The sequence below is a fragment of the Sturnira hondurensis genome, unplaced genomic scaffold (assembly GCF_014824575.4).
Source record: "Sturnira hondurensis isolate 20B ecotype Veracruz unplaced genomic scaffold, ASM1482457v3 Scaffold0016684, whole genome shotgun sequence".
Lineage (NCBI taxonomy): Eukaryota > Metazoa > Chordata > Mammalia > Chiroptera > Phyllostomidae > Sturnira > Sturnira hondurensis.
The window spans coordinates 4,063,482-4,088,804 of NW_028089315.1; the positions used below are offsets into that span (position 1 = coordinate 4,063,482).

At 36.7% G+C, this 25,323-nt stretch overlaps 1 protein-coding gene across 6 annotated transcripts in view; it reads left to right on the plus strand.

The window, feature by feature from the left end:
* A1CF (APOBEC1 complementation factor) overlaps positions 1-25,323 on the plus strand; it is a 78,223-nt gene that overhangs the window by 17,564 nt on the left and 35,336 nt on the right. For 2 of the 6 annotated variants that reach the window (XM_037066928.1, XM_037066930.1), the window contains exon 2: positions 10,053-10,196. The exons of 1 other annotated variant lie outside the window; for it this stretch is intronic. In XM_037066928.1, the coding sequence (XP_036922823.1) occupies positions 10,098-10,196 (99 nt within the window). In that variant the 5' untranslated portion in view covers positions 10,053-10,097. Of the gene's footprint in view, positions 1-5,614; positions 5,830-10,052; positions 10,197-25,323 lie in introns of those variants that run through there. 3 more of the 6 variants (XM_037066926.1, XM_037066927.1, XM_037066929.1) reach the window with 2 other exon arrangements.

A 25,323-nucleotide genomic window follows, 5' to 3' on the forward strand; every position in this document is an offset into this window, starting at 1 on the left:
CATCACACGATCATAAAAATACCTTCCCATATTTCATTCTGGAAGTTAGACAATGATTTTAAAGGTTATTTTTTAATCTACTTAGAATTTTAGTATACACTGTGAGATGGTGTGCCAACTTTATCTTTTTGGCAAATTGCCTAAGATATTCCTATGATTTGAAATAGCACCTATTGGCAAATTGCAATACACAGTAATCAAAACAAACTTTTTTATTCCATTAATCTATTTGTCCACTTCTATGCCCATTTTAATTAACTTTTGATTGGGCAGTTTCAAATAATTATAACTTTCAATATGTTATGGCATTTATTGTACATTTTTCCTCCCAGATAAACTTTTAGAATCAACTTTTCAAATTTCAAAATAACTTTATTGTAATTTAAATTAGTATTGTAATTAACAATTTGGGAAGAACTAACATATTTATTATTAGACTTCCATTATCCAGGCTTTCATATCTTTTAGTAAAATTTTATCATTTTCTTCATATATATTTTGGATATTTTTATTAAGTTTATTCTTATTTATGTTTTGTTTATACTGTTCAGATTTCTCATTGCATTTCTGTCATTCTTGTTTAAATAAGGAATATTTACTTGATAGCTTTTCCTTTGTAGTATTCTTTTATTAATTCTAAATGGTTTTGTAGAGTTGGCTTATTTTTTTTAAGATCTTGTTTTTTAGAGAGAGGGGAAGGGAGAGAAGAAAGAGGGAAAGAAACATCAGTGTGTGGTTGCCTCTCACACACCCCATAATGGGGACCTGGCCTGCAACCCAGGCATGCATGTGCCCTGACTGGGAATTGAACCAGCAATCCTTTGCTTCACAGTCCAGTGCTCAATACACTGAGCCACACCAGCCAGGGCCAGTTTACTTATTTTTTCATGAAAGTGCATGATTACAGTGTTTGACAAGCATAATATTTGCTTCATATTTGACAGATGTTCTTTATCAACCTAGGAATGTTTTACCTTATTTTTAACTTACTAAGGGTATTTTTTAATCAATAGTGGGTGTTGAATTTTATTAAATGCCATTTTTACATTTACTGGGGTGACCATATATATTTTCTTCCGTATCAATGAATAAGTTAAACTAAACTAGTGGTATCACTAAGGATGAATAATCTTTGTATTCTTGCATTAAGCCCGTCATGTTTACCACATATGAGTATTTTGCTACTTTGCTATTTATAGGTCATATCTATAGTTATATGTAATAATGGTCAGTAGACTTTTGTCTGTGATATATTTGTCTAGCTTTGTATCAGACATATGATAAATAAGCCTCTAGATAGTTTCATAAGCTTTCCATTTTTTCTATACTTCAAAAAGTTTTGAATAACAAAAGAAATATCTGTTTCTTAAATGATTTGTATAACTTGCCTAATAAAACCATCTGGAGCTTGTGTTATTCAAGAGGAGAGCATTGAATTTTTCAATGTAGTTCATTATTCAAGTTTTTAACTTACCATTGAGGTAATTTTGAAAATTCATACTTTTTAGATAACTGCATACCGAATCTATATTTTTCAATTTATTTATAAAAACATGTCCTTCTATAAAAATGTCTCAGCCTGTGCTTATATTCACTTATCCCTCATTTTTTAAAGATTTTATTTTAAAAAAATATCAATGCATGGTTGCCTCTCATGCATCCCCTGCTGGGAACTGGCCTGCAACCCAGGCATGTGCCCTGACTGGGAATCAAACTGCAATCCTTTGGTTAGCAGGCCCAAGCTTAATCCACTGAGCTATACCAGCCAGGGCTTATCTCTCATTTTTAAAATAGGTTTTCTCCTTTATACCATCTCAGGAGTGCCAGAGGTATACTAAGTCGCCTATCTTTTCAATCATTTTATACTTATTTATGAAGTCTACAGATTTTTCTTTTATTAATATTATCTTTGATTTATTCTAATTCCATTAAGTCTATTTTGTTCTTTTCTTAGCTTCTTTAATTTAATGGTTATATTATTTTCAGCATTTTTTTGTTTTCTAATAAATAATACAGTTTTCTCATAAAAGATTCTTGGCCACTTCTCATAATTTTTCATATAGCTTGTTTTCATTGACATTTATTAATGTGATTACTTATTTTTTTAATTATTAGAGTAGGAGGGGTATATTTTTAAAAGCTGAAAGTAGCCAAATAAGCAAGAATGAGAAATATAGTTTGTCATATCACCCAGATATAACTATTTAGCCTTTTATAATCAGTCTTTGTGAATATAAAAATTAACACAAAACAAACTATGTATTCTTACAGCCTTCTTTTCTACTTGATTTTATTTCAAGAATTATCTAAATCATTATATATTGTATTACATCAATTTTATTAGCTGCACTGTATCACTTCTTATCCAAATATTTATGCAGCATTGAATATTTACATTGAATATTTACATTGCATCTACTTTTCATTCTAACGCTAAGATGCTTCATGAGAGACAAACACAAACAGACTGAGGATCTTAAGGATATTTCTGGTCAAAAAAATGAAAACATAAATAACTAAATCAACTGTTAAAGCCATATGAAAGAGGTTAAGATAATGCATTCAAAACTACATTTCTCTTCATCTCAGACATTGCTAGAAGTGAGAATAGCCATTCAGAGAACCATAGATGATGCCTAAGGTGAGTCAACCACAGAAACAGATAAAGAACAAAGAGGGAATATTTATTGAGCACTTTCTGTATGCCAAGCATTATGTTAGGTGCTCTTATATCCAATATCCATTATCTGACTTATTAAATCTTTTGTTTTTAAAAAATCAAGTTAGGTATTAGTGTTCCTATTCTTTTCTTAGGAAACAGGGTCTCAGAAAACAGGACAGAAAAAGTTCAAATCCTGATGGCAGAACTACAGTTTAAATGTAAGCCTGTCCTTCCCTAAAACTGTGTAATCTTCTAAAGTAAGATAAATATATATCTACTATGAACAACTTTAATTTCTTAATTTGGGGCCTTAACTAGGCCCAGTTGACCAGAGGAAATTAATGCACAATTCATTACTAGTGCTTTAGTAACATGACATGAAAGGGATTCTCATTATTTTAAATATTTTTTGATATATATTGCTTTGAAAAAATAAAAATCCATATACTGGGACTTTTTATGATGTTTTTATGGGTACGTTTTGGAAATTTATGTATGCACGTATTCTACTAATTTTGTTATGTCATGATGCATGGTCAAATAAAAATTATCACAACAATTCATTTCCAAAATAAGCCTAAGACCAATTACAAACATTTTTCCAAGGAAACTAATTGAACTAATTTATATTTCTTTATCAAGTAATGCAAAGTTATATTTACTTAGCACCATTAGGCAAATGTATTTGGTTATAAATCCTTCACAAACCATTTCAATACAATCCGGAACTGTTCTTATGTAAAATTTCCAGGAGGTTCTAGAAGGCTGAAACTGATAATAAAACCACTTGTTGATTTATGCATGTTGCATGAGAGTTATGCTACATGATTCAGCATCGGCACAGAATAACACATTGGGAAAGACTGGCTTGGGTTTGGAGAGGTCCCAGTGGCAGGGAACATCATTATTTCGAGTGTACCTGGGGTGCATTGCTAGTACACGCCCTAAAGTCTCCCACTCAATTAAAAAGAACTGCTCTCCTCTGCTTATAAAGTCAGGAACAGTCTTTCTTCTCATTCAGTTCCCCTATCTATGCTCTTCAGGAAAAAATAAAAGATCAACTGAAATTAGTAACATAGAAACTATGGTATTAACGAGACAACTTCATTTCCTAACTCTAATTGTCTAGTAAAGTACCTGGTATGTCACGGGTACTAAGTATTTGTTGACATTTTGCTTAAAGTTAATAATTTGTTTAATTTTTAACCACTAAAACCTCTAACTTTAATTCTGTCCTTATCTTTCAGCTTCTGTGTGTTCTCCTCTGCCTGCCATTCATGACTACCATTTCTGCTTTGGCTGTTCCAACCTATTCTTTCTTCGCTCTTTAAGCATGTTTTTGTACCATGTACTTATGTTACCTTTGTCTTGTGTCTTGCCTCCTTTATTGTGTTGAGAGATGTTAACACATTTGTTCTCCCACTTATTTTTGTTTCTCTAGCTACCAGCTTGAGTCCCACTAGGACATAAAAATCTGCTGGTGTTGTCATACCTTCAGGCAAATATAAATAACAAATAGTCACTTAAAAATCCTCTATTTCTCTCTCACAACTTGCTTCTGTATGTGGGACCAATTGTTATGGACAAAATAAACGCTCGTCCTCGTTATTAGAGACCAGGGTTATAATTAAAGAGCAGCATGTAGTCTCCTCCCAGAGGGTCTAGATTTGGAAGTGTCAGATTTAAAAGCCACCCACCTGTTTCTTTCTTCCAGTTTCCTTTTTATCAGTTTCCCTGACACCTTCCCTGATCCAGGATCCACTAACACTTGAGGGACCACCACAGTCAAAGGTCAGAAACAGCAGCTCTGACCTTGCCCAACAGGGAACTCTGGACATTTCTAGTGAGCAGTCTCATCCAAGGGATGAGGGGATCTGTTCACCCACTCCCCCTGTGATTTCAGGAAGGCAGAAATTGCCAACTCTCAATAACTTCTATGTCCTTCTTCCTCTTGACCAAATAGGCACTGAAGTTGCAACTATAAAACCCGAAAGGCATTAAGAAGAAAAGTAAATGCAAATGTCAACACTATTTTTCAATCCCTTTGCATTCTAAAAATTTTACACTTCTATCTGTCACACAAATGTGACAGACATATTCATAAGCACAGAGAAGCCATTCAAGTCACTTTCTCACACAAACCAAGTTCATTCCAGGATAGAACTTTCAGGAAGTGACTGAAACAAGAATACTAAGTATTAGGAGATTGGATGCAGATTCATTTTACAGTAATTTCTAAAATGCTGATCCAAGGTCTTCCATTTCTTCCACAAATATTTACTGAGCACCTAACATATGTCAGACTAAGCCTTCTAAGAACATGGATCAGTATAGTGAGTCCTCATTTTGTGCAAAGGTTCTTGGAAACTGACTTTAATCAAAATGACTTATAATGGTACCAATTTCACCATGGATTAATTGATACAAACAAGAGTTAAGTTCCTACAGCATATTTCTGTTCACAAAAACATCACCAAACTTCTAAATAAAGACCCCCAAATCCTTCTAAAATAAATGTAAGTTACACATACATTTAAGAAGTAAATACAAAGTAAGAGAATTCTTTTCTAACTCACTATTCCAGTTCAGGGTCTTGGGGCCCAGAACCCACCCAGCAGCGTAGGGCTCAAGCATGGGATGCTGTCACCACCAGCAGGCCCTTTCTGGAATCACTCTGCTGTTCCTCCACTCCAACCTGAGTTTTAACCGTCACAGTAGTGAGTCATGTTGACATGCTTGCTGTATGCTAGCCCTAAACTGAACCCTTCATGGGGGTTTTCTCCTTTGATCTTCACAACAGCATTGCTCACAGCCTGCTTGTTACCCCAATGCACAATGAGGAGACTGGTGTTTATGTGGGGGTAGGGGGTACCCATGATTCTTTCCTGTGATACTGCCTGTAACCCCTCTCCCTCCAACTTTCATATCTTCGCCCCTTTCTTCCCTCAACCACTCTCATCTAGATAACAGTATTGTTCCAGCAACCTGTGGGCTTTCCTATTGCAGAAACTCTGAGTTGAGAAGCTCAAATGCTTGGTGATTGTACTGCCTCTCCCTATGCACGGAGAAATCTTCCAAAGCCCATTCAACATATTTACTCATGTAACACAATGACCCTGAGAGAAATACTATTACCTCCTCAGCAGAAGATACTTCAACACCAAGAGGTAAAGGGCCTTTCCCAGAATATAGAGTAAGAGTCAGAATGAGGATTTGAACCCAGAATGTCCAGCTCTGGGACCTGCATTGCTATTCAGGCTTCCTTTCTTCATTTGGTTTCCAATCCATCTTACCTGGTTCTTGTCCTACTTTTCTGACTGCCCCATCCCATTCTCCTTTGCTAGTTTCTCCTTGTCTCCCTGACTTCCAAAAGTCAGAGTGCCCTAGAGATCAATCTTTGGACATGTTTTCTACACTCAGTCCCTAGATGACCTCATCCACTTTTACAGCTTAAATAGCTCTATGTAAATAGCTCACAAATCAATATGCTCTGTCTGGAACTCCCTTGTAAAATTCAGACTCCTACATCTAACTGTCCACTCAACCTCTCTACTGTTGACCATCCATGGCCTCTCAAAACCAACACGCCAACGGCTGAGCTCCTGCTCTTCTTCCACAGACTTGCTGCTCCCTAACTCAGTTAATGACAAGTCTATTCTTCCAGTGGCCCAGGTCAGAGCCCTGGATGTCATTCTTAACTCCTCATTTTTTCTCTCACAACACATTCAATTCATCTGTAAAATATATGCAAGATTAGACAACTTTTCATTACCCACTCACTATCACCACTCTAGTCCAAGAGGCTATTACTTCTTGCCTAGATGTTGCAATGGTTTTTCATTGGTCTCCCCTTGACTCTCCTGCCAACATGAATGAAGGCAATGAGGCACCACCTTAAATGCAAAATTTAAGAAACACCGAAACTCTATAATCATGACAAATGATATTTTAACATAATATTTTTTAAAAGCCATCATTTAAAATAGCAAAATTTTAAATAAAAACTGGGCCAGATCCTGTCTCTGCATTACTCACCTCCTTTCCTCACCTTAGTCCCAGTCCCAATCCCACTTGACTTCCTTCAAGTGTTCTCAACAGTTACAGTGATTCTGTTAAAACTTAAGTAAAATCTTGTTACGCTTCTGGCTTCACATTTCAGAGCAAAAGCCAAAGCCCTTTTCATGAACCACAAGATCCTACATGACCCAGTCAACCATTATTTAACCCCAACTCTTACTTCTTGCCTCATTCACTCAGCTTCAACCCCTCCACATGGGCCACCTCACTATTCCATCAACAAGCTTGCACCTTACAGCCCCTATACTGACTGTGCCTTCTTCCTAGAATTCTCTCCCCCAAACACATCCCTCACTTCACCCAGTTCTCTACCCAAATTCACTCTGTGTAGACCACACTATCTAAAATTTCACCCCCCAGGTGGAGGAGAGTAGCGCAGCAGAAGTGTGCTGGGCCCATAAAATTTCATCCCCCCCACACAATTTATTTCACTTCCTATTCCTCTTCCATTCTTAATTTTTCCTCCTTAGAAATTATCATAAGCACTCTGTATCTATTACTAATGTATGTTATTGTTTTATACACTATATAACTCTATAAAATAACACAAAGCTGAGATTTGGGGAAGAGAGGGGTTTGTTTTGTTCTCTTTGTATCCCCATGTTTCAAAAAATTCATGAATGATAGTAAGTACCCAGTAGATCTCATAGTGTTTGAATGATGATTGATAAATGCACATGAGTGCTTTACTTTAGCTTCAATAGTCTCAATGCCAGCTATGGATAAGTTCTGAATTCTGTTACCTCAATAAATTACACCAGGAACTATGCTTTCAAAATGCAGTTGCCTAAGATCTGAAGAACTCATAGGATGCTAACTTAGATAATGTATTGCAAAACCTTTATTTCAAATTAACCAACTTTTGAAACAAAAGTTTGACTTGCTTAAAAAATATTTATCTGGGATTCAAGTTCATGCCTTAGATTATCAAAGTTGGGATACTGAGTTGCTTTTGAGAAATAAATGTTGAATAACAAGTTTCTCTAATGGCAAATCCTGATTTTTTTCCATGTTCTGATTTCCAATGATATTATATTAAGATGTTATACAGATTTTCTTAATTTCACAGTGAAGTTGTGTATAATCAAAAGATCTTTCTGTTGTAAAATATCTTTGATTCTCTTTACTAATTATTAACTACAACTAAAGATAGGTTTTGTAAATAAAACTTGTTTCACCATGAACTGTTATCTTTTGATAGAAAAGATGAAGTTCAGCAAAGAGCAAATCTTCAGGTTGGCCAAAAGACCACAGACTTTGCCTGCAAACACCTGCAGGAACCTGTGGCTAACACCACAGACCCCATGTCCAGTCACGGCCTCCTGGCCCATGCAGGTTAAGTCTGGCCCTGTGGCAGAGTCTGAGTGTCCTGATGAAAAGACAACGTTGGAACATTTGAAAACAGGGAAAGAGATTTTGTCTTAAAGTCTAATTTGCTTTATAAATCTTCAAAATGCCTTTGTAGTTTTATGTTTATAAGATGATTTATATATATATAGAGAGAGAGTAGATGTTTCTATGACTGTATTCACCAGCAGGTTGGGATTATAAAGTGAAAACAGGCCTTGTTTCCATCCCCCGCACCTTGTAGCATTGAGAGAAAGCATTTACACTATAATGTGTCAATAAGCTACACATTCCACCCTGGATTTTGACACGTATATCAAATCACCACTATTATAAGGATGCTTTTTAATTTGTCTTAGCCAAAACATGAAGTTAGGATTTTTTTTCTTTTTAAATCACTGCCTTTGGAAAAGTACAGACACAGAAACTGGTATGTTAACTAACTGGGTTGACTTATGCCCATAAAACACACTGCCCTAAAGCGGGGCAGGGAGTGGAGCTGACATACAGACAGCACTAACTAAATACTTCTAAAGACAAAGAATGATTGAGAACTGAATTGACCTGGGTCAGAAGCAAGTAAGAATTATTAGAAAGGTCAAGAGCAAGAACGGACATGCTTAATATGAAGAGCATAAACCTGGTCTGTCCCTATAACAGCTAATTGGTATTATCTTCCTGGAATCTCATTATTTTTCTTTTAATTTTTAAAATTATATTAAAATATTACTTTGTAAATGATGTTTGCCTATTAGTTTGGGGACTTTTGAATTCCATTATTTTAATAATACTTGAAGCTATGTTTTACTGAAATAACCACCTCACCTTCTTCATTTTACTTGGTCACCCAAATTTTGGCCCAGTGTCCTACATTATAACTCATTCTGAATCTTTAAATGACAATGAAAATCAGTACAGGAAATCTCAATACACAGGACAGAAAAGCTTTTACAGGGCCTATTGTCAAATGCATTAGATTTGCATTTGATTCATAAAACACATTTCCTCAGTCTTGGCTGGCCAGAGCTCACGAAGCACAGTGAAAACCAGCACAGAGCCTTCGCTGCGCCACCACACTCAAACCCAGCAGTACGCTCCCACTACGCGCACGGGAGACTGCAGAACCTCACACCACTGCAGCCTGGAACATTCAGCATTGCCATCGCCTTGCCTGGGAGCCTGTGCATCTGAACAACCATCACATTTGGAATGGGTTTCAAACCAAGTGCCTAAATAGAATGCATAAACAATAAAATGCAAAAATTGCATATTCATATCAACATACATAAGCATGAACATGTGTAAACTTCCATGATTTCTTAGATTTTTACAAAGGGCCTCATGTCCTCTACTGAGTCCTCTGTGTGGTATAGGATCCAGATGTTAGTAAGCCCTTCCAACACCACTCCCAAGGATCCACTGCTCTTGTTTTGTTAAAACCCAGGTGACATTTGTATTACCTCAGGTAGTTCGTGTGATGACCCCTGTATATCTGCCACCAGCACACTGTTTTAGAAATTTATCTTTGGTTAACACAGAACAGGTAATTGAAGCTAAAACTCTCAGGCTTTTGGTAGCTTGTACTAGTTGAATGATTGAGTAACAGCACCGTCTTCCCACATCTGCAAGGACCACTCAGCATATTCTTTTCACTGACAAAAGCTAATTTGTGTTTAAACACTTGGCAACATTCTGAGATCACTGGATTGAGAATTATTGATCTGCATTCTAACTGGAGATGGAATATTACTCATGTTTGACTTCTAAATTTCAACTGAAATCAAATGTTTTTAAAAACTCTTCCTTAATAAGAATATTTAACTGGCCTAGTTTGTGTGTGGCTGTTAGTTGCTTTAACCTTGATGACTCGTTTGCAGAGAATGTTCCTAAGGATGTCCCTCATGAAAAGGACAAGTTCGGACTTGGCAACAGCAATGTACTTAATTTATCTTAAATTTGGTTTCAGTGAGCAACCCTAATTAACCTGATTTTTTGCTGATAATCACTCTCAATGGAATCAAATCACAAATCCGGGGATGGATTGAGCGGCAGCCAGAAGGAAGCAGCCCTTCGCGCACTGGTCCAGCGCACAGGATATAGCTTGGTCCAGGTAGGCACTTCTTATGACATGTGCTGAGACCCACAGAACTCAGTGCTGAGACACTGAATTCCCAGTGAGACTACCAGTGGTCTTAAGATGCAAAATGGGAACGGTCAGTCGTATAACTCATCAGGTGGGTGTTCCTTTCCAAAGGGGGAGGAAGTCGCGTCCTTTCCGTTGTGCACACGCCCCTGCTGGTGGTAGTCTTTCTGCTCTTGGTTATCAACACAACTTTGTCATTTGCAAATGAAATCACTGTCCACAGCCATAGAGACTATCACAATTTTTAAAGGCAGTATTAGTACAGGGAAAGGCAGCTGGAATTTACAATCCAAAGATGTTGGTGAAGTAGAACCAAGCCAGTGTTCTCAAGAATCATCAGAGAACAAACTGTCCAGGCACTAGCTTCTGTTTCCAACGAGATCATTGCAGGAGGACTGCTAGATGTGAGGTCCAAGGATCTCACCATCTAGCTATTCCAGTTATTTCTCATAACATCAACTCAATAATTTAGGATGAGGTAATACTTTTTCTATTGAATTCACCCCTTTTAAAAACAATCCTAAATTGTCTATTCCCAGATGTTAGTTGTTAAGAATTATCTGTATATTATTGTCTTTATAATAACTTCCTTTAGAGAGCTTTTCATATAGTTAAAAGCACACTGCTATCAGACATATAAATAATCTTATGTGAAAAAAATTAATGTCACTCTTATTTCAGTAAGACTAAATACTGTAATTCTCAGCAATCTGATTGCCCTGCCCCCACACAGTTTTCCAATTTAACCAAATCCCTGTGTTGTTATGAACAGCGACGTCACATGGGGAAAACACTAAAATAGGCAGCAGCGCCCCCTCATCACACGTCAGACCGCCGCAAAACGTACCGCATTTAGTTTTCACCTAACGTCGCAAGTCACGGCCCGCCTCATTAGAGATAATGCTGGACATTGTTTCTAATTCTTCATCCTAATGAGGAGCTTTTCGTTACACTTTAAGATTTCAGAAAATATTATTTCGTAACAGAGTTTTCAAAGTTTCATTTATGTCAAGGGCAAGGGAGATACTAATGGATTATTAGTTTTTTAATAGTTAATAAAAGTTATCCTAGATGTTTTTATGTCCATATTTAGTGTACTTCAAAATTAATGACTGACTGAAAATTTTTGTGCAGCTTTCTACCACATAAAGTGGTATTTTATAATTCATAGAGATTTGACCCGGTGCAGTTGAATAATGGGGATTTTTTCCCTTTATATTCAACACTTCCATAGACATCATAATATTAAATATTGTTTTTAAGTCAGTATATTTTAAAATGTCTCTATTTGGAACATTCTTGCAAAAACAGTGGTATTAGAAAGCATTTAAACCCTTTTGAAATGTAATTTGTCAATATTTATAAGAATATTCCCCTTCTGTGAACAAATCCCTGATGTTCCAAAATATAATGACAGAAATACATGTAAACCTGGCTATTCTGGTGTTATTTATAATACTTCAATATATCAAACCTAAATGTATAAAAGAAAGGAAATTATTAAGTTATGAAAATATAATCAATACATTCAAGAAGCATAATTTTATAAGAAATAATCTTAAAACAGTATGAATTGTCCATTTAATTTTATTCTGGGCTCTGGTGCATCCTCTTCCCCCAGATAAAACTCAGAGGAAGTCTGATGACTTTTCTGATAACTTTCAGGTAATAAAAAGGTCTCCACTTTTTTTTTTGTCCAGTATAGTAAAAAACAACTTCATTCAAAGTTATAGCCATTTCCCTTTCCCGACAACGTCAAGGCGGAGTGTGATTTCTTTTCCATTTTCCTCCCTAACGCTTTCAGAAGCATAGTGTCCACGCCAGTTCACTAACTGTAATTCCTGACGCAGAGCTGGATTAGCAAACAGGAATAAGAGCAAAGGAAAAAAGACAGGAAAGTTCTTACTTGACTGACAGTGGCCTTAGGCTCTCTGAGCATGGCAGGTATGTAAAGCTCATGGGATGCATTATAGGACCATCAGAGCCACCCTTAATTCCATGGCTGGGGATCTCTCACCTGGCTACACCCTCCTCTGGCTGGCCACTGTCCTGAGCCTGGGCCTCCTTCTGCAGAGTTTTTTGAACTCTAAGCAGCTCTCTTGGAAAAGAGGAAACATAACCCCAGATTCCGACGCATGGGCAGACTCTATTCCCCTGGAAACACTCACATACTCTCTGACCCCAGCAAACAGTGAAAGCACAGGTGGCACAAAGGAACCAGCTCTCCCTCTCACCAAAATCAAAGCAGCAGATCCTACTCACCAGCAGGATCCCAGCAATGAATTAGACCCCCAGCCTGGAGTGTTCCCTAATGCAGAGAACACCTATGAAGCTCCCTGGGTGCTTTCCTAGGACGCCTCTCCCCTGCCTTAGGTAAATTGAGAAGCACCTTGCAATTCCTTCCATTAAGGGGTAAGTAGGACTCACAAGACACCAGACAGTGGTCTCCAAATATCTTTGAATAAATTCCAAAAGCTCCTCTCATACTCTTCAATCTCACTTCTAAACTGCAGTGTAGAATAGGGGTATTCATTTAAGAATGTAAATCAGTTAAACAGTTTTCTCTACCTCTTTGTCCTGCTTGGTGGTCCAGTGACTTGGTTTCCTATTCAAACCAGAGGCCAGAGGAGACCCACTCTATCTTAAAATCCTGTTACAAATGAAATTGTATTCAGTCATTAAATGATCATTTAAAATATTCTGCAGGATAGAAAATTGTAATGTTATTATTACAGCTATGTAAGAAACTTGCAAATAGCAATATTTTTAAAAAGAGAATTCAAGCAGCAAAGGAGATCATTTTACAAACCTAATGTTATGTTTTAAGAACATTTGCATGATAAAGGAAAAGACCAAGAGGGCTATTAAACTTTACAATGAAATGTTTTCAGATAAAATACTCCTAAAAATACATGGCCAATCTGTACATTACTTTGATCTCAAACATTCGATTATATTGAGAAAATGTGAATAAGGATTTAGAACACATGTTAATAACAAAATTAGCAGTGAATATTTATCAGGCACTTATATTCTAACTGCTTTGTGTATAGTAATTCATTCAGCCCTTAAAACAACACTATGAGGTGACTACTGTGTCACAGACCTGTCCAACCTGCAGCCCCCAGGCTGCAGGCAGCCCACGATGGCTATGAGTGCAGCCCAACACAAAATTGTGAATTTACTTAAAACAGGAGATTTTTGTGTGATTACGTGTCACATGGTATTTAACATGTGGCCGAAGACAACTCTTCTTCTTCCAGTGTGGCCAAGAGATGCCAAAAGGCATCTGTTATGGTCATCTTCAATTTCTGGTAAGGAAAAGATGTTAGGTCACTTGCTGGAGATATAAAGGCTATAATTCCAGTGTTATTGGCCAAAATGTCTGACAAGATTTACAAAACTGAGAGCTACTATAATGTTATCTCTAAGACTGCAATTTTAGAGGTTAGCCTGTTAGGGCATTCTAACAATATTTTCTTGAGCCTGAACTTTGTAACCTAAGTCACTTACAATAACACTTATTTGTTAGCAGAATAACTATTAGATCAGAAGTTGTCCAATCATGTAGAAAGCTAAAACTCTAAAACTGAGTTACTTAGATCTACAGCCTCTAACCAATGTTTACATGGCTCAGGTTTAATCATTTTGAATTCATTAGAAACTCCCCACTGATTTTGGCTGCAAAGGGCTGAAAATCACCCAAGACTTCAAATCAGAGACGGTAGAAACTGCTCTGCACCACATACAAGGTGCGTAATTTTGAGCACAGCCTCTAAACACGCTAGGGCTTGATTTCCCACTGGATTGACTAGGACATCCCCACCCTATCCCCCGTCATTCTGTGATTCTAGTATCTGCACAGTCTGATTGTCGGTCAGCAAACTGCACTGATGAGTTGGAAGAAGACCAGCATATACGGAAACCCTCCAAGTCTTCATAATTTAGAGAAGATTCTTTAGCCTTCTCAATACTTCAGCCTTCCTATCTGGATTGGAGGAAAGGTTAATACTGTTATTAGAAAAAAAAAATAAAACAGGGCAACATCAGGTTTACCATGAAAATAGATAACAATACAATTCAGGACGTATACCCATAAAATGATCATTTCAAAGTTTATGATATTTCTAAATTAGGATTTGAAAGATTTACTTCTGTTGTAACTCTGCAGTCTGCTATTGAATGTTGGATACTTGCAAAACAAGAATTAAAAAAACAGAGGGTGATTGATTTGTGTTCTCTTATCACTCGCAGGACAAATACAGCTGTTAAAAATAGAGTTTTGTAGGTTACTTAATAACATGAGCCAGTCGGTTATATGGCAACTGATGTAACAATACCTGCTTGTTTGCAAATATACTTTGTGATATCATTTTTAAGTAATTGGATATTTTGGGATATTGATAGCTGAAAATTTTTTATCAAATTACTTCAGGGAATAAAAAAACACAATTCCCTGCAAATAGCAGACATTTAATAAATATTGATGAAACATGTATAATATTGACAAGTTAAACTTCCAAATTCATAGCCACCTTATGCCACATAGAAGTATTTTGGAAGTAAGCATGCCGCAGTGCTAACTTGTAAAAAGCCTTTGTGTCCAGGCAATGGATTATGTGTGGTGCCCTCTTGCCTTACTGTTTTTTAACTCTTAACTGTACTTTCCAGATTTTCTACAACTAGCATGTATTTGGGAGTCAAAGAAAAAAACCCCATTGTGATGATTCTTTCCTCAAGAATTCATCAGTGACAGGGGTCATAAACTCTGTGCTGTGTGATGTTCCTTCCATCTGAAATCTTCTCCTTAAAACTAGGCAAAAAGCAAGGGGGGCAGGGGCTAGGGAGGCGGGCAAAGGGGAGAAAAATGAGGACATAAAGAGACTTCACGTGGAGTGACGGGCGCACGACGCCCTGTGCAGATGGTGTTTCATCGAGCTATATGCCTGAAACCTGTGTGGTTTTGCAAGCCAATGTCACCCAAGGTTTAATCTTTTTTAAAAAAAGGCAAAATATACTTTTTATAGATGAGCATTTTCAGAAACCTTTCTACCCTGTGTAGGGTTAGTTTACATTGACTTTAATCTACTACAACTAAAGCTAAATATATATTAAAGATTACCCTAAAGTAAATTAGAATATTTTTAAAAGTAGACACAGGATATTTATATATAATTTTAATTATTTAAAATATAGTATATATTAGCACTCTCTTTCCAGTTACCCTACTGATAAGCTATTTTCTAAAATTCATTACAACACAATACATTTCTGTAAGGTATGATAGTACCATTGCTTTCTCTCTTTTTTAAAAGACTTTATTTATTTTTAGGCAGGCAGGGGGAAGGGAGGGAGAAAGAAAGGGTGAGAAACATCATCATAGATACTGCAGACAGACTGACAGAGGTCAGAGGGGATGCATTTGGAAAGCTACTTATAAACAGGAAAATTCAGCAGGAGAAAACTCATGAACAAAGACAAAAATATGGTGATCAAAGCAAAGGAAGAAGAATGGGGCAAAGTAGAAGAGGGTAAAAATAATTAGTTGTTGATAAAAAAAAGGCTTGACTTTGGATGATGAACACAATAATACATTCAGATGTGTCAAAATTGTATATTTGAAATCTATATAAAATTAATGAATATCAACCATATATCATTCAATACTAAATAAACAAATACTCAAAAAAAAAGGAACATCAGTGTATGTTTGCCTCCCAGGCCCCCCTTCCTGGGGAGGGCCCGCAACCCAGACACATGCCCTGTCTGGGGATCGAACCGACAACCCTTTCGTTTGCAGGCTGGTACTCAATCCACTGAGCTACCCCTGCCAGGGAAGTACCCTTACTTTCTTAATCCCATGGTTGTCCTTAGTAAACTTAAAGGGTTATTTTTTCTCTTTTGTTTCTTTACTTCCTATTAGTGAACACAGTGTATTGATGATGTTAGATCTTGACAATACAAATATAAAAGACACATGAGGGAGGGCCCAAAAAGCCCTAAATTTATTTATAAAAATTGTGTATTTATTCTTACATTGAAGTCACCTTCAAAGTATTCTCCATTTGATGCAATACACCTATCAAGATGCTTTTTCCACTGCTCAAAACAGTTTTTGAACTTGTCGATATTAGTGCCTTTTAGTGCGTCTACCACTTTTTGTTTCACCTCTTCCACCTTGGCAAAATGTTTCCTTTTAGAGACTTTTTCCACCCAGGCAAAGAAAAAATAAAAGTCACTTGGGGCCAGATGGGCTGAACAAGAGGGGTGGGGCATGGGGGTCATGCTATTTTTCATCAAAAATGGCTGAACACTCAGTGTGGTATGGGCAGGTGTGTTCATGAATCACCCATCATGAAATGGGCCAATACATTAAAACAGTCTTCAGAAAAAAAATCGCTGAAGCCAAACACAGCCTCTCACAACAATGTCAGCTGGAATACTGATACAGATGGGCTCCTAAAACAGTCACCTAGTGGGGGAAGCCTGGACTACAACAGGCCACCCTCCCAAAGATAATTCTGGTTTTTTGGGTCCCCCCTCATACAGCCTAACCTAAAGTGCATATAAGGTAGTTACAATGAGAATGACTTTATTCAGAATTGAAAATGATAACATAAGACTGCATTAAAGAGATGTGAGTGCTATCTTTCTGTCAGAGGCAAAACTGACAATAACCTTGACTTAAGGTATAAGGATAAATATTTAGATCTAAGGATGTTTATAATAGAGAAATTTATAATATTTAAAAATTAAACATATCCTAAATGTCCAATAAAATACTGGTTATATAAAATATGATCACCTATATATTTTCAAACTATACAGCTATGGATAACTCTGATTTCAAACAAAGACATGGAGAAATATCTAAATTTTAAAAATCAGAGTGTACAACATATACTTCCAAATAATATTTAAGAAATTATTCACACAATGCAAACTATTAGAAAATAACAAAATATAAATATCTGATTGGGGTAATATTTTGATATTCTTTATTTTCTGAACTTTCTCTAAAATGTGGATTATTTTTATAAGGAAAAATTTAATAAAAAATTCTAAGGAGCATTCAATTAGGAGGAAAAAATTGAGAAATTTTTGTGTACAAAACTATTATTACAGTTGGATAACAAGAGCCTGTGTGCATTAAGCTATTCTTTCTAATTTTTTATGTGTGTGAATTTAATATGAATAGAGTCCAATTCTTTAACTCAATATTTCGTAGTTAGAAAAGCCCCAGAGTTATACAGTTCAATAGAGACGTAAGTCACAGGTCTGAAAACTACGATCCCAGATTCAGATGTGGCTACAGCCTGTTTTCGTAGTGATGGCAGGCTGTGAATGTTTTTCACGTCTTTAACGGGTTATTTTTTTAAGCTGAAAATATCAACTATCTGGTCTTTTACAGGAAAAAGTTTGTTCACCCAGCTCTCGAATCCTTAAACTGTTACTCTACATTAGAAGCTAATCCACAATTTTAAAAGAAAATTTCTTATTACTAATTAACCAAAATATTTGTAAAATACACAATACACCCTTGGGCAAGGAAGACACTGTGTCTGAATGTCAAAGATCCATTAAGATTACAGCAGAGAAATAGGAAAAATAAAGCCTTCGTCCTTCTCTTCCTCTTTCAATTGGCCATCTGCCTCAATTCTTTTAAACTAGGAACAAAGTATGTCTTTAATTCCCACCCCCTCAAATTTTGCTTTCTACCTATGTTCTTTTAAGTGGACTTTTAATGCAACCACATTATTTTATTCCAGTGTGTTCAATTCGTCTATGACTATGTGCAAGGCATAGGTACAAAGGATGGGGCTAGATCAACATAAATCTGATGTGGATACACTCACCTCTTGTAAGGGGGCCCCAGATTAAGTTAAATCCCCCATCTCTCTGGCTTGCTACTTTAGTAATGTTATGTAGGCATTTCTCAAATTGCAATTTTCCCCCTACAAATAATGAAATAAAAATAAGTAACTTAGGAACTCGGTGTTTACAATGGGCTTCACCTAGATTAGCTCAGTGAGAGGCAGAAGGGAAAACACCATGGCATTGACATTCTTTTACAACCACCACATGAAAACCTTAGGGATAGAAATAGGAATTTGACTTCATGGCAAAATTTAGATCCTGGGACCTATGTTTTTTCCTATTGCCTGTTCTCACCACCTGCTCACGCCTCTGCTGTCCAAGGACTTAGGTCATTCACCGAGTGCCTGAAAACTAATTCTTTAAATAGGTAGACTCGGCAGGAGAACAGGATAGGATCAGCAAATCACTGCAGGCACGTGTTTCCCCTATCACCCCAGCCACCCACAGGCCAACTTTATTTTAAAACTCTTTTGAGGCCTTGTTTCTACCAGCCACAAATGCCACAGCATAGGGTGCAAGACTCTTAATGAAGGAACAGTCCTGTGAATGCTTTTGTGGAAAATGTGTGTGCCTGACATGCGCTGGGCACTGAGCATCCCAAGAAATAGACACATTCCAGAAGCTATTTCCCAACGGCGACAAATTTCTCCTTATATAGTCTACTAGAGAGAAATGATTTTATATGAGGTCTTCAATACAAAGTTCAAAATCTTTGCAAACCCTGTGGTTTCCTAAAAACCCAAAGCACATGAAGTTTTCCATTTTATCAGCTTAAAAATCAGTGTGAACTCCATGACTCAAAAGCCCAGAAGCACAAGCTGCTCTTTTGGACTTTATACTTTGCTTGCAGACAACTTCAGGATTTTTTAAATTGTTACCTGTTGGTATAATACAGATCAGCAACCAAAATAAGTGACTCTTTATCTGCAGAACCCACAAGGTTACCATTATGAGACGCAAAGATAGCTTCCTTACATATGCTAAGAAGAAAACAAAGACTGCAAAGCCAGACAATTAAGAATTCACAAGGATCTCAACTCTGATCTTTTTCAACACTGTTTCAGAGGTGCCTGGAGAGAGCTGAGATGAGTTTAAACGGCACACTGACATGGCATTAAATAACTTTAAAGTTCATCCTGAGAAAATTATTCCCCTTCCAATTCTGTTTCAGACACTCAGATGAGGAAAGTCAGTGGCTGAACGTATGCCTTAAACACCTCTCCAGCCCCTGCTAAGTTTTTTAAAATCTTGATGGCATTTTTTTCCATTACCATTTAGTCCCTTTATATCCTCCTCCCCCCAGCAATCTCCACACTGCTATCCATGGTCATGAGTCTGCTCAGCTTTTACACACGAAGAGCAGTACTAGAGCTCAGCTTGAAGTGGACAACAATGTCCAGCTAGGATTTAATCATAATTGCCCTCCTTTGTAATTGTGTTTATAACTACCTTTCATTTGTGGGAACAGATATAGATATTCCAGTTATAAGAATGATACATATTTTCTTTTCTGCATAAGTTCTTTAACACAATAAATCAGTACAAAGATAATCATTAAGTACTTAATGAAGTAGATGTTAATTGGACATGCAATTGGAAGAACACTGATTTTTTAAATCCCCACAATATTCCCTTTAAGGATCCCAGTGACTAACTCACAAAACATCAAATGAACATTTTCCCACATTTTGATATGGTGTCAAAGTCTGCTTCTCTTTCACAAGTATCCTAAGACCCTCACAAGACCTTTGCAATCTCTTAGTCAACCCTATTGCTTTATAAATGAAGAATTTAAAATCAGGGAAGATTTAGTGTCTTGCCAACTGTCTAAGCTCCTCGGAAATTTGAATTCATGGGAGTGTGGTAAAAAGAATAATGACTGTATAAAATTTCTCACTGTAGATTATGTTTCTCACATTAAAAAAATGAGTGCATTGGATGGAATTCTCCTTGGCATATGCTGAACTAGGGAAGGACAGAAATGCAACTGCCCAAACTGCACACTCTTTATTTGCACATGGAGAAATGTCTATCTGCATGTGGACAGCTTTGTGTAATGTAACCAGATATTTGAGTGCTATATTAGTCAACTCAAAAGGCATAAGTAAATTAAGTAAACTTAATAGGTAAATGAAAATCTGGATGTGACTATTGAATAAATTATGTGTTCCCCCCCAAAGGTAAAAACCCAAAATATACAAAGCAGTTGCCAAAGGTTTTCCCTAGTTATTTCCTGAGTGGAATTTCAAGGTTCCTGTAGGTTCGAGCAGTGTGTCAAGATGCATAGCCAGAGGCAGAAGCAAGCATGAATGTGGCAAAGCCTGGTATCAAAAGAGCAAACACATTCTTTGCAGTCCATCATTACGTGAACTTTACTGCAAAATGTGAACAGAGGGTCTTAGAAGTGAGTTGCCATTTTACTTGTTCTCTTCTGTAGAAACACACATACACAAATAAAACTTATGATTTTTAGTTTTGTGTAAGGATATTCTTGAACTTAATATTCCCATGAATTGGCAAAAATGTATGAAAAGATTTATAAAATAGAAGTTATTTTATAAGCCTGCTTGCCTATGAAATATTGAGATACTGAATTTCTAAAGTGTGGTTTGCCACACATAAGCCTGAAAGGTGAAGGGGAAATATTAAAGATGATAGTATTAAATGCTTCATTTGATAAATTAGTTCTGCCTTCATAAGACAACTAATGATTTGAAATCAAATTAGGACTATTTTCCTAGGCAATAGCCCCTTGTCACCCTTCCAAAATGAGAAACAGGATTCATAATTTGCTAATAGTTGTTTTCATGTGTGAACCCCATCATACATTTTTAAAGATCAAGTGCAAGGGCTTTAGGGAGAGTGAAACAAATAGATAAATTGCCAAGGATCCAAAGTCATTTGCATTTTTCTTTGTGTGTTTTGCCATAAGTACCTCCGATAATGTCATTTATTTAGAATCAATTAAATCACTTTACTATTTCCATTCAAGTTGATTTTAAAAGTAAACTTTTTCTCACTTATGTAAATAGGAAAGCTACAGGTTTTATGTGATAATTATAATTTTCTAATATGCAATAAAATAAATGTATAACTACCAAAATAAAACATTGGCCTATGAACAATCTAATGTCATCTCACATACCGCGTTTTGAGAAATGCTGAGCTACATGGTGACAAAGCCAAATTTCTGTTTGTATATTATATTTATGTCCTAGCTTGGTTTCTAACTGTGGCTCCACATTTCTACAAATTGCAACATCCCATTTCATCACAATTGCTATTGCTCTATTTTTAGAAAAATAATACCTGGCACCCATATTGTGCATGCCTTGCAAATACTGTGAAAAATAAAAAGCTAATAATGCCAACTTCCAAAGTACATAAATTAAATAAATTCTGCTTTCTAAAAAAATCCCAGTCTCAAGTAGATTTATCAACATGAACTCAGTAATCTTAACAGGATGTGAAAGTGAGCACACTAAATACACAAAACAGATCATTATCTTTCACAGAAAATTAACAAAGCAAATACTCCCCAGAGCCCTGTCTGTTGTACTCAGACCAACAACAATGGCATAAGCAGAGCCAAGGTAAAAATCACATCTAAGATGTCCCCTTTGGGGACATCTTATTTAAGGTCCTTCAGATTTGCCTTGAACCCTATCCAATTATGAGATATGTACGTGCTGTGCAGGTGGAAAGCCATAAAAATAATGTCTAAAAGATTTTTACTCACTCTTCCTAATCAACAACGGGAAAACACACTCCTAATTCATGAACCGCAATAGACACAGTGCAGACACATTCCCAACGCATCAGCACCAACTGCAATGAGAGTCCACAGGAGCTTCCCACAGAACCACTGTTCCAGGTACGGCCCTTGTGACTGGCATGCTAATGAAGACTAGAAGTGCCACCTAGTCTGGGTGTACTGTCCAGCACCTGAGAGAACAGGAGCGGGAATAAGTACATGGCCATTGGAAAATGGATGGATAGGAGAGCATCTGAAAGCAGTTTAGGAAGGGAAGATACACAAGTTCTTTCCTCTTGGCAAGAAAAAAACAAAGAACCAAAGAGAACCACAAAAATGATTACAGATTTAGAATGCAAAATTTCCAAAGAACCAATAAAGGAACTGAAATTAATAATTATGAAATAAAAAACAGGCAAAATGTCCTTCTAGTTTATGAATGGGCTCATTTACGGGAGACGACAAACCACCTGGTCTTCATGCTTGGTGAAGTCGAACAAGAAAGGAGGTGTAACACATAAGATGCAGAATTACATGGCCGGTAAGCATGAAAAGTCACCATAACTTTTGAACAGTATACATGGCATGAAGTTAACCAGATCAAGAATCACGGGACCTTCGTTCTAGTGTTGTCTGCAATAAATTAAACCAGTATGACTTCAGACAACTCACATGATTTCTCTGGACTCAGTTTCCTCATCTGTACAATGAGCATATTGGGTTGGCCAAAAAGTCCATTACGTTTTTCCCACAAAATAAAAGACATTTTTCATTTTCACCAATAACTTTATTGATTTGGATAGTTTGAGCATGTCAGCTATCTCCCACTATTGGCTTCTAGTAGGTAGAGGCCAGGGGTTCTGCCAAACATCTTCCAATGCATAAGACAGCCTCACAGCAAAGATTTATATGGCCAAAATGTCAGTAGGGCCAAGAAACTTCACAAACCACTTTTGACATGTTCCATCAGTCACCACAATTTCTCTATATACTGTACAAATCTTTTATTTCATTTCAGTTGCATTTTTATCTTTCTTGAAATAATAAAGCATGATACACCAACAATGTTGCGTATTTTTTGATCTTCAATATGAAGTAGATACACAAAAATTCACCAGTTTTGATGTTTTATTTAAATGCATGCTGATATGACAGCTGTCACAATACAATCTAATATTGTTTCAAATGAAGTTAAAGACAACTAAGCACTACTATGGCCATCATATGGAAAAACTAAACAAACTTTTTGGACAACCCAATAAAAACAAGGAAAAATAAAGTCATGACTACAAGCATGAGCTCAGGATTCAAAAGACTGTCTTTGTCACTTACTGCTTGCGTGAATCTGGACACACTCTGTGTCTCCAAATCGAAAGTAAGTAGTATCATCCACATAGTTTTATTGACAAGATTAAATGTGTCAATACACATAAAGCACTTAGCACAATGCCCAACTTAATCAGGGCTAGATGTTTGGGTTTTTGTTTTTGTTTTTTTTTTGTTTTTTTTTTTTGCTGCTGCTGTTACTAATATGTGTATGTAGTAAAAACAAATTTTTGTTGATTAAATAGAAAAGGAGTTTATTGAAAGAATATTGGTTCACAGAAACTTTTAATTTGGAGGACCAGACTCAAGGGCAGGCTTCTGGGAATGAACCTCAAAAGTATCGCAAGTCTAGAATGACATGAAAATGCACCCACCATCACAGAATGCTCAAATCTCAAGTCCGCACCATTACAGTTCTGCACCAGAACTCAATGTTTCTTTCTTATAACTATGATTGTCCCAGAAAAAGGGAAGCTGGAAAAGCAAGTGGTGGGCCTTTTAAAATCCTGTAGGAGAAGGCCATTTTGCCCAGATTCCCCAGATGTGTAAAAGGTTCAGATGCCAGGTGGCCAAAAGGAACTCAGTGTGTTCCACTTTCACGCTAAGATTTATTGCTTAGAATCATTTGTTAAAGGTTGTGTGGTTTTATTCAAGGTCAAGAAGATGGTATACACAATCCCTTAAAGACACTAGGTTTCTATCATGAAACATTTAAAATATCTGTGACAAAAGGAACTTCCAAATACTCTTCACACATAAACAGCTACTGAATAGGCTTGGAATCCAACATTTAAGGTACAGCTACTGGATTTATCTTCAGTTAATTGAAAATCTAAAAATTACATCAATTTTTAAATTGTATAGTTGAAAATTTTCACCTCTTCACATGTGACTGGAGAGAGAGTGAATGGTTTCCAAGTCTGTGATTGGGAAACTAAAAATTCCCAGAGTTGAATGAACATTCTCTCATGGAAAAAAGTCCTCTATTCTTTCTCTTGGAACTATTACTATATTTATGCTCCTGGGGGGAACGCATTCCACGAGGAGGACCTCAGCCAGGAGGGGAAAGAGCAGTTATAACTGGGCTTTATTTTAAATGCAACTATAAAAATAGTGCCTAAAATACCAACAATCTAGCTCCCGACTGTCCCTTCCCAGTAATGGACAGCTATTCTGACCCCATGACTAATGCCCCGTGCCCGTTTGAAACTTGTTCTCCACCACGAGTGCATTCCAGGCCTGGAGGGGGGTTCTGGAAGCCAGTCCCCACACTGGGTGAACTCTGCGGCATCTCTGCACCAGTCAGACCTTTTGTGGTCCCAGAAGATATTCTTGGGGAATTTATTTTAAGGGTTTATAGAAACCACAAAAAGACCATGAATAAGATTTCCTGACCAATCACTTTGGCTCAGAAGCAGAATTCTCCTACATATATGAATGACTTGCACAAAATACTTGGGTGACATTTTTCACAATTGTAGCAAGAAAAAGTTGAAGAAAAAATTTCAAAGTGTCAGTATGCTCATTGCCGACTTGTTATCAAATTGTCAGCCAAAGCTTGTCAAATCAGAAATTCTGGAATAGCCACTTTTATGGGATGAAAATTTGCTTTCTTCAACCTGAAAGATAAAAATACTACCAAATTCATTCTAAACTTTTTTCCCCAATAATTCACTAAACAGTATGTGTCTAGACATTTAAAACAGACACAAATAGCCTCAGAGGGATCACCATCAACCACATGGTACCAGTTGCCCCAAAGGCAGGCTCTAATTTGGCCACGGAAATGAGGCTGTCTATAAGCAACAGATATGAGATGTTCTCCTCCTCCCCCAAAAACTGTGTAATAAAATGACTGGAAATTGAAAAAGGATTTAATGCAACAGAGAGTTTGCAATCTAATGGCATGATAAACTTTTTTCCCAGATAAGTATTTAAACGTGTAGATCTGTTACAAGTGATTAGGTTTCCATATAACGAGGCAACACAGTGTAGCTGAGGAACTCTGACACCAGACTCCCTGACTTCATTTCCCAAGCAGGCGACTCAGCAAATTATACATTTAAATCTCTCTGGGCTTCTGCCGTTTATAAATTGGGATGGTAGCAGTCTATAACCCACGCTGATATTTGAGGA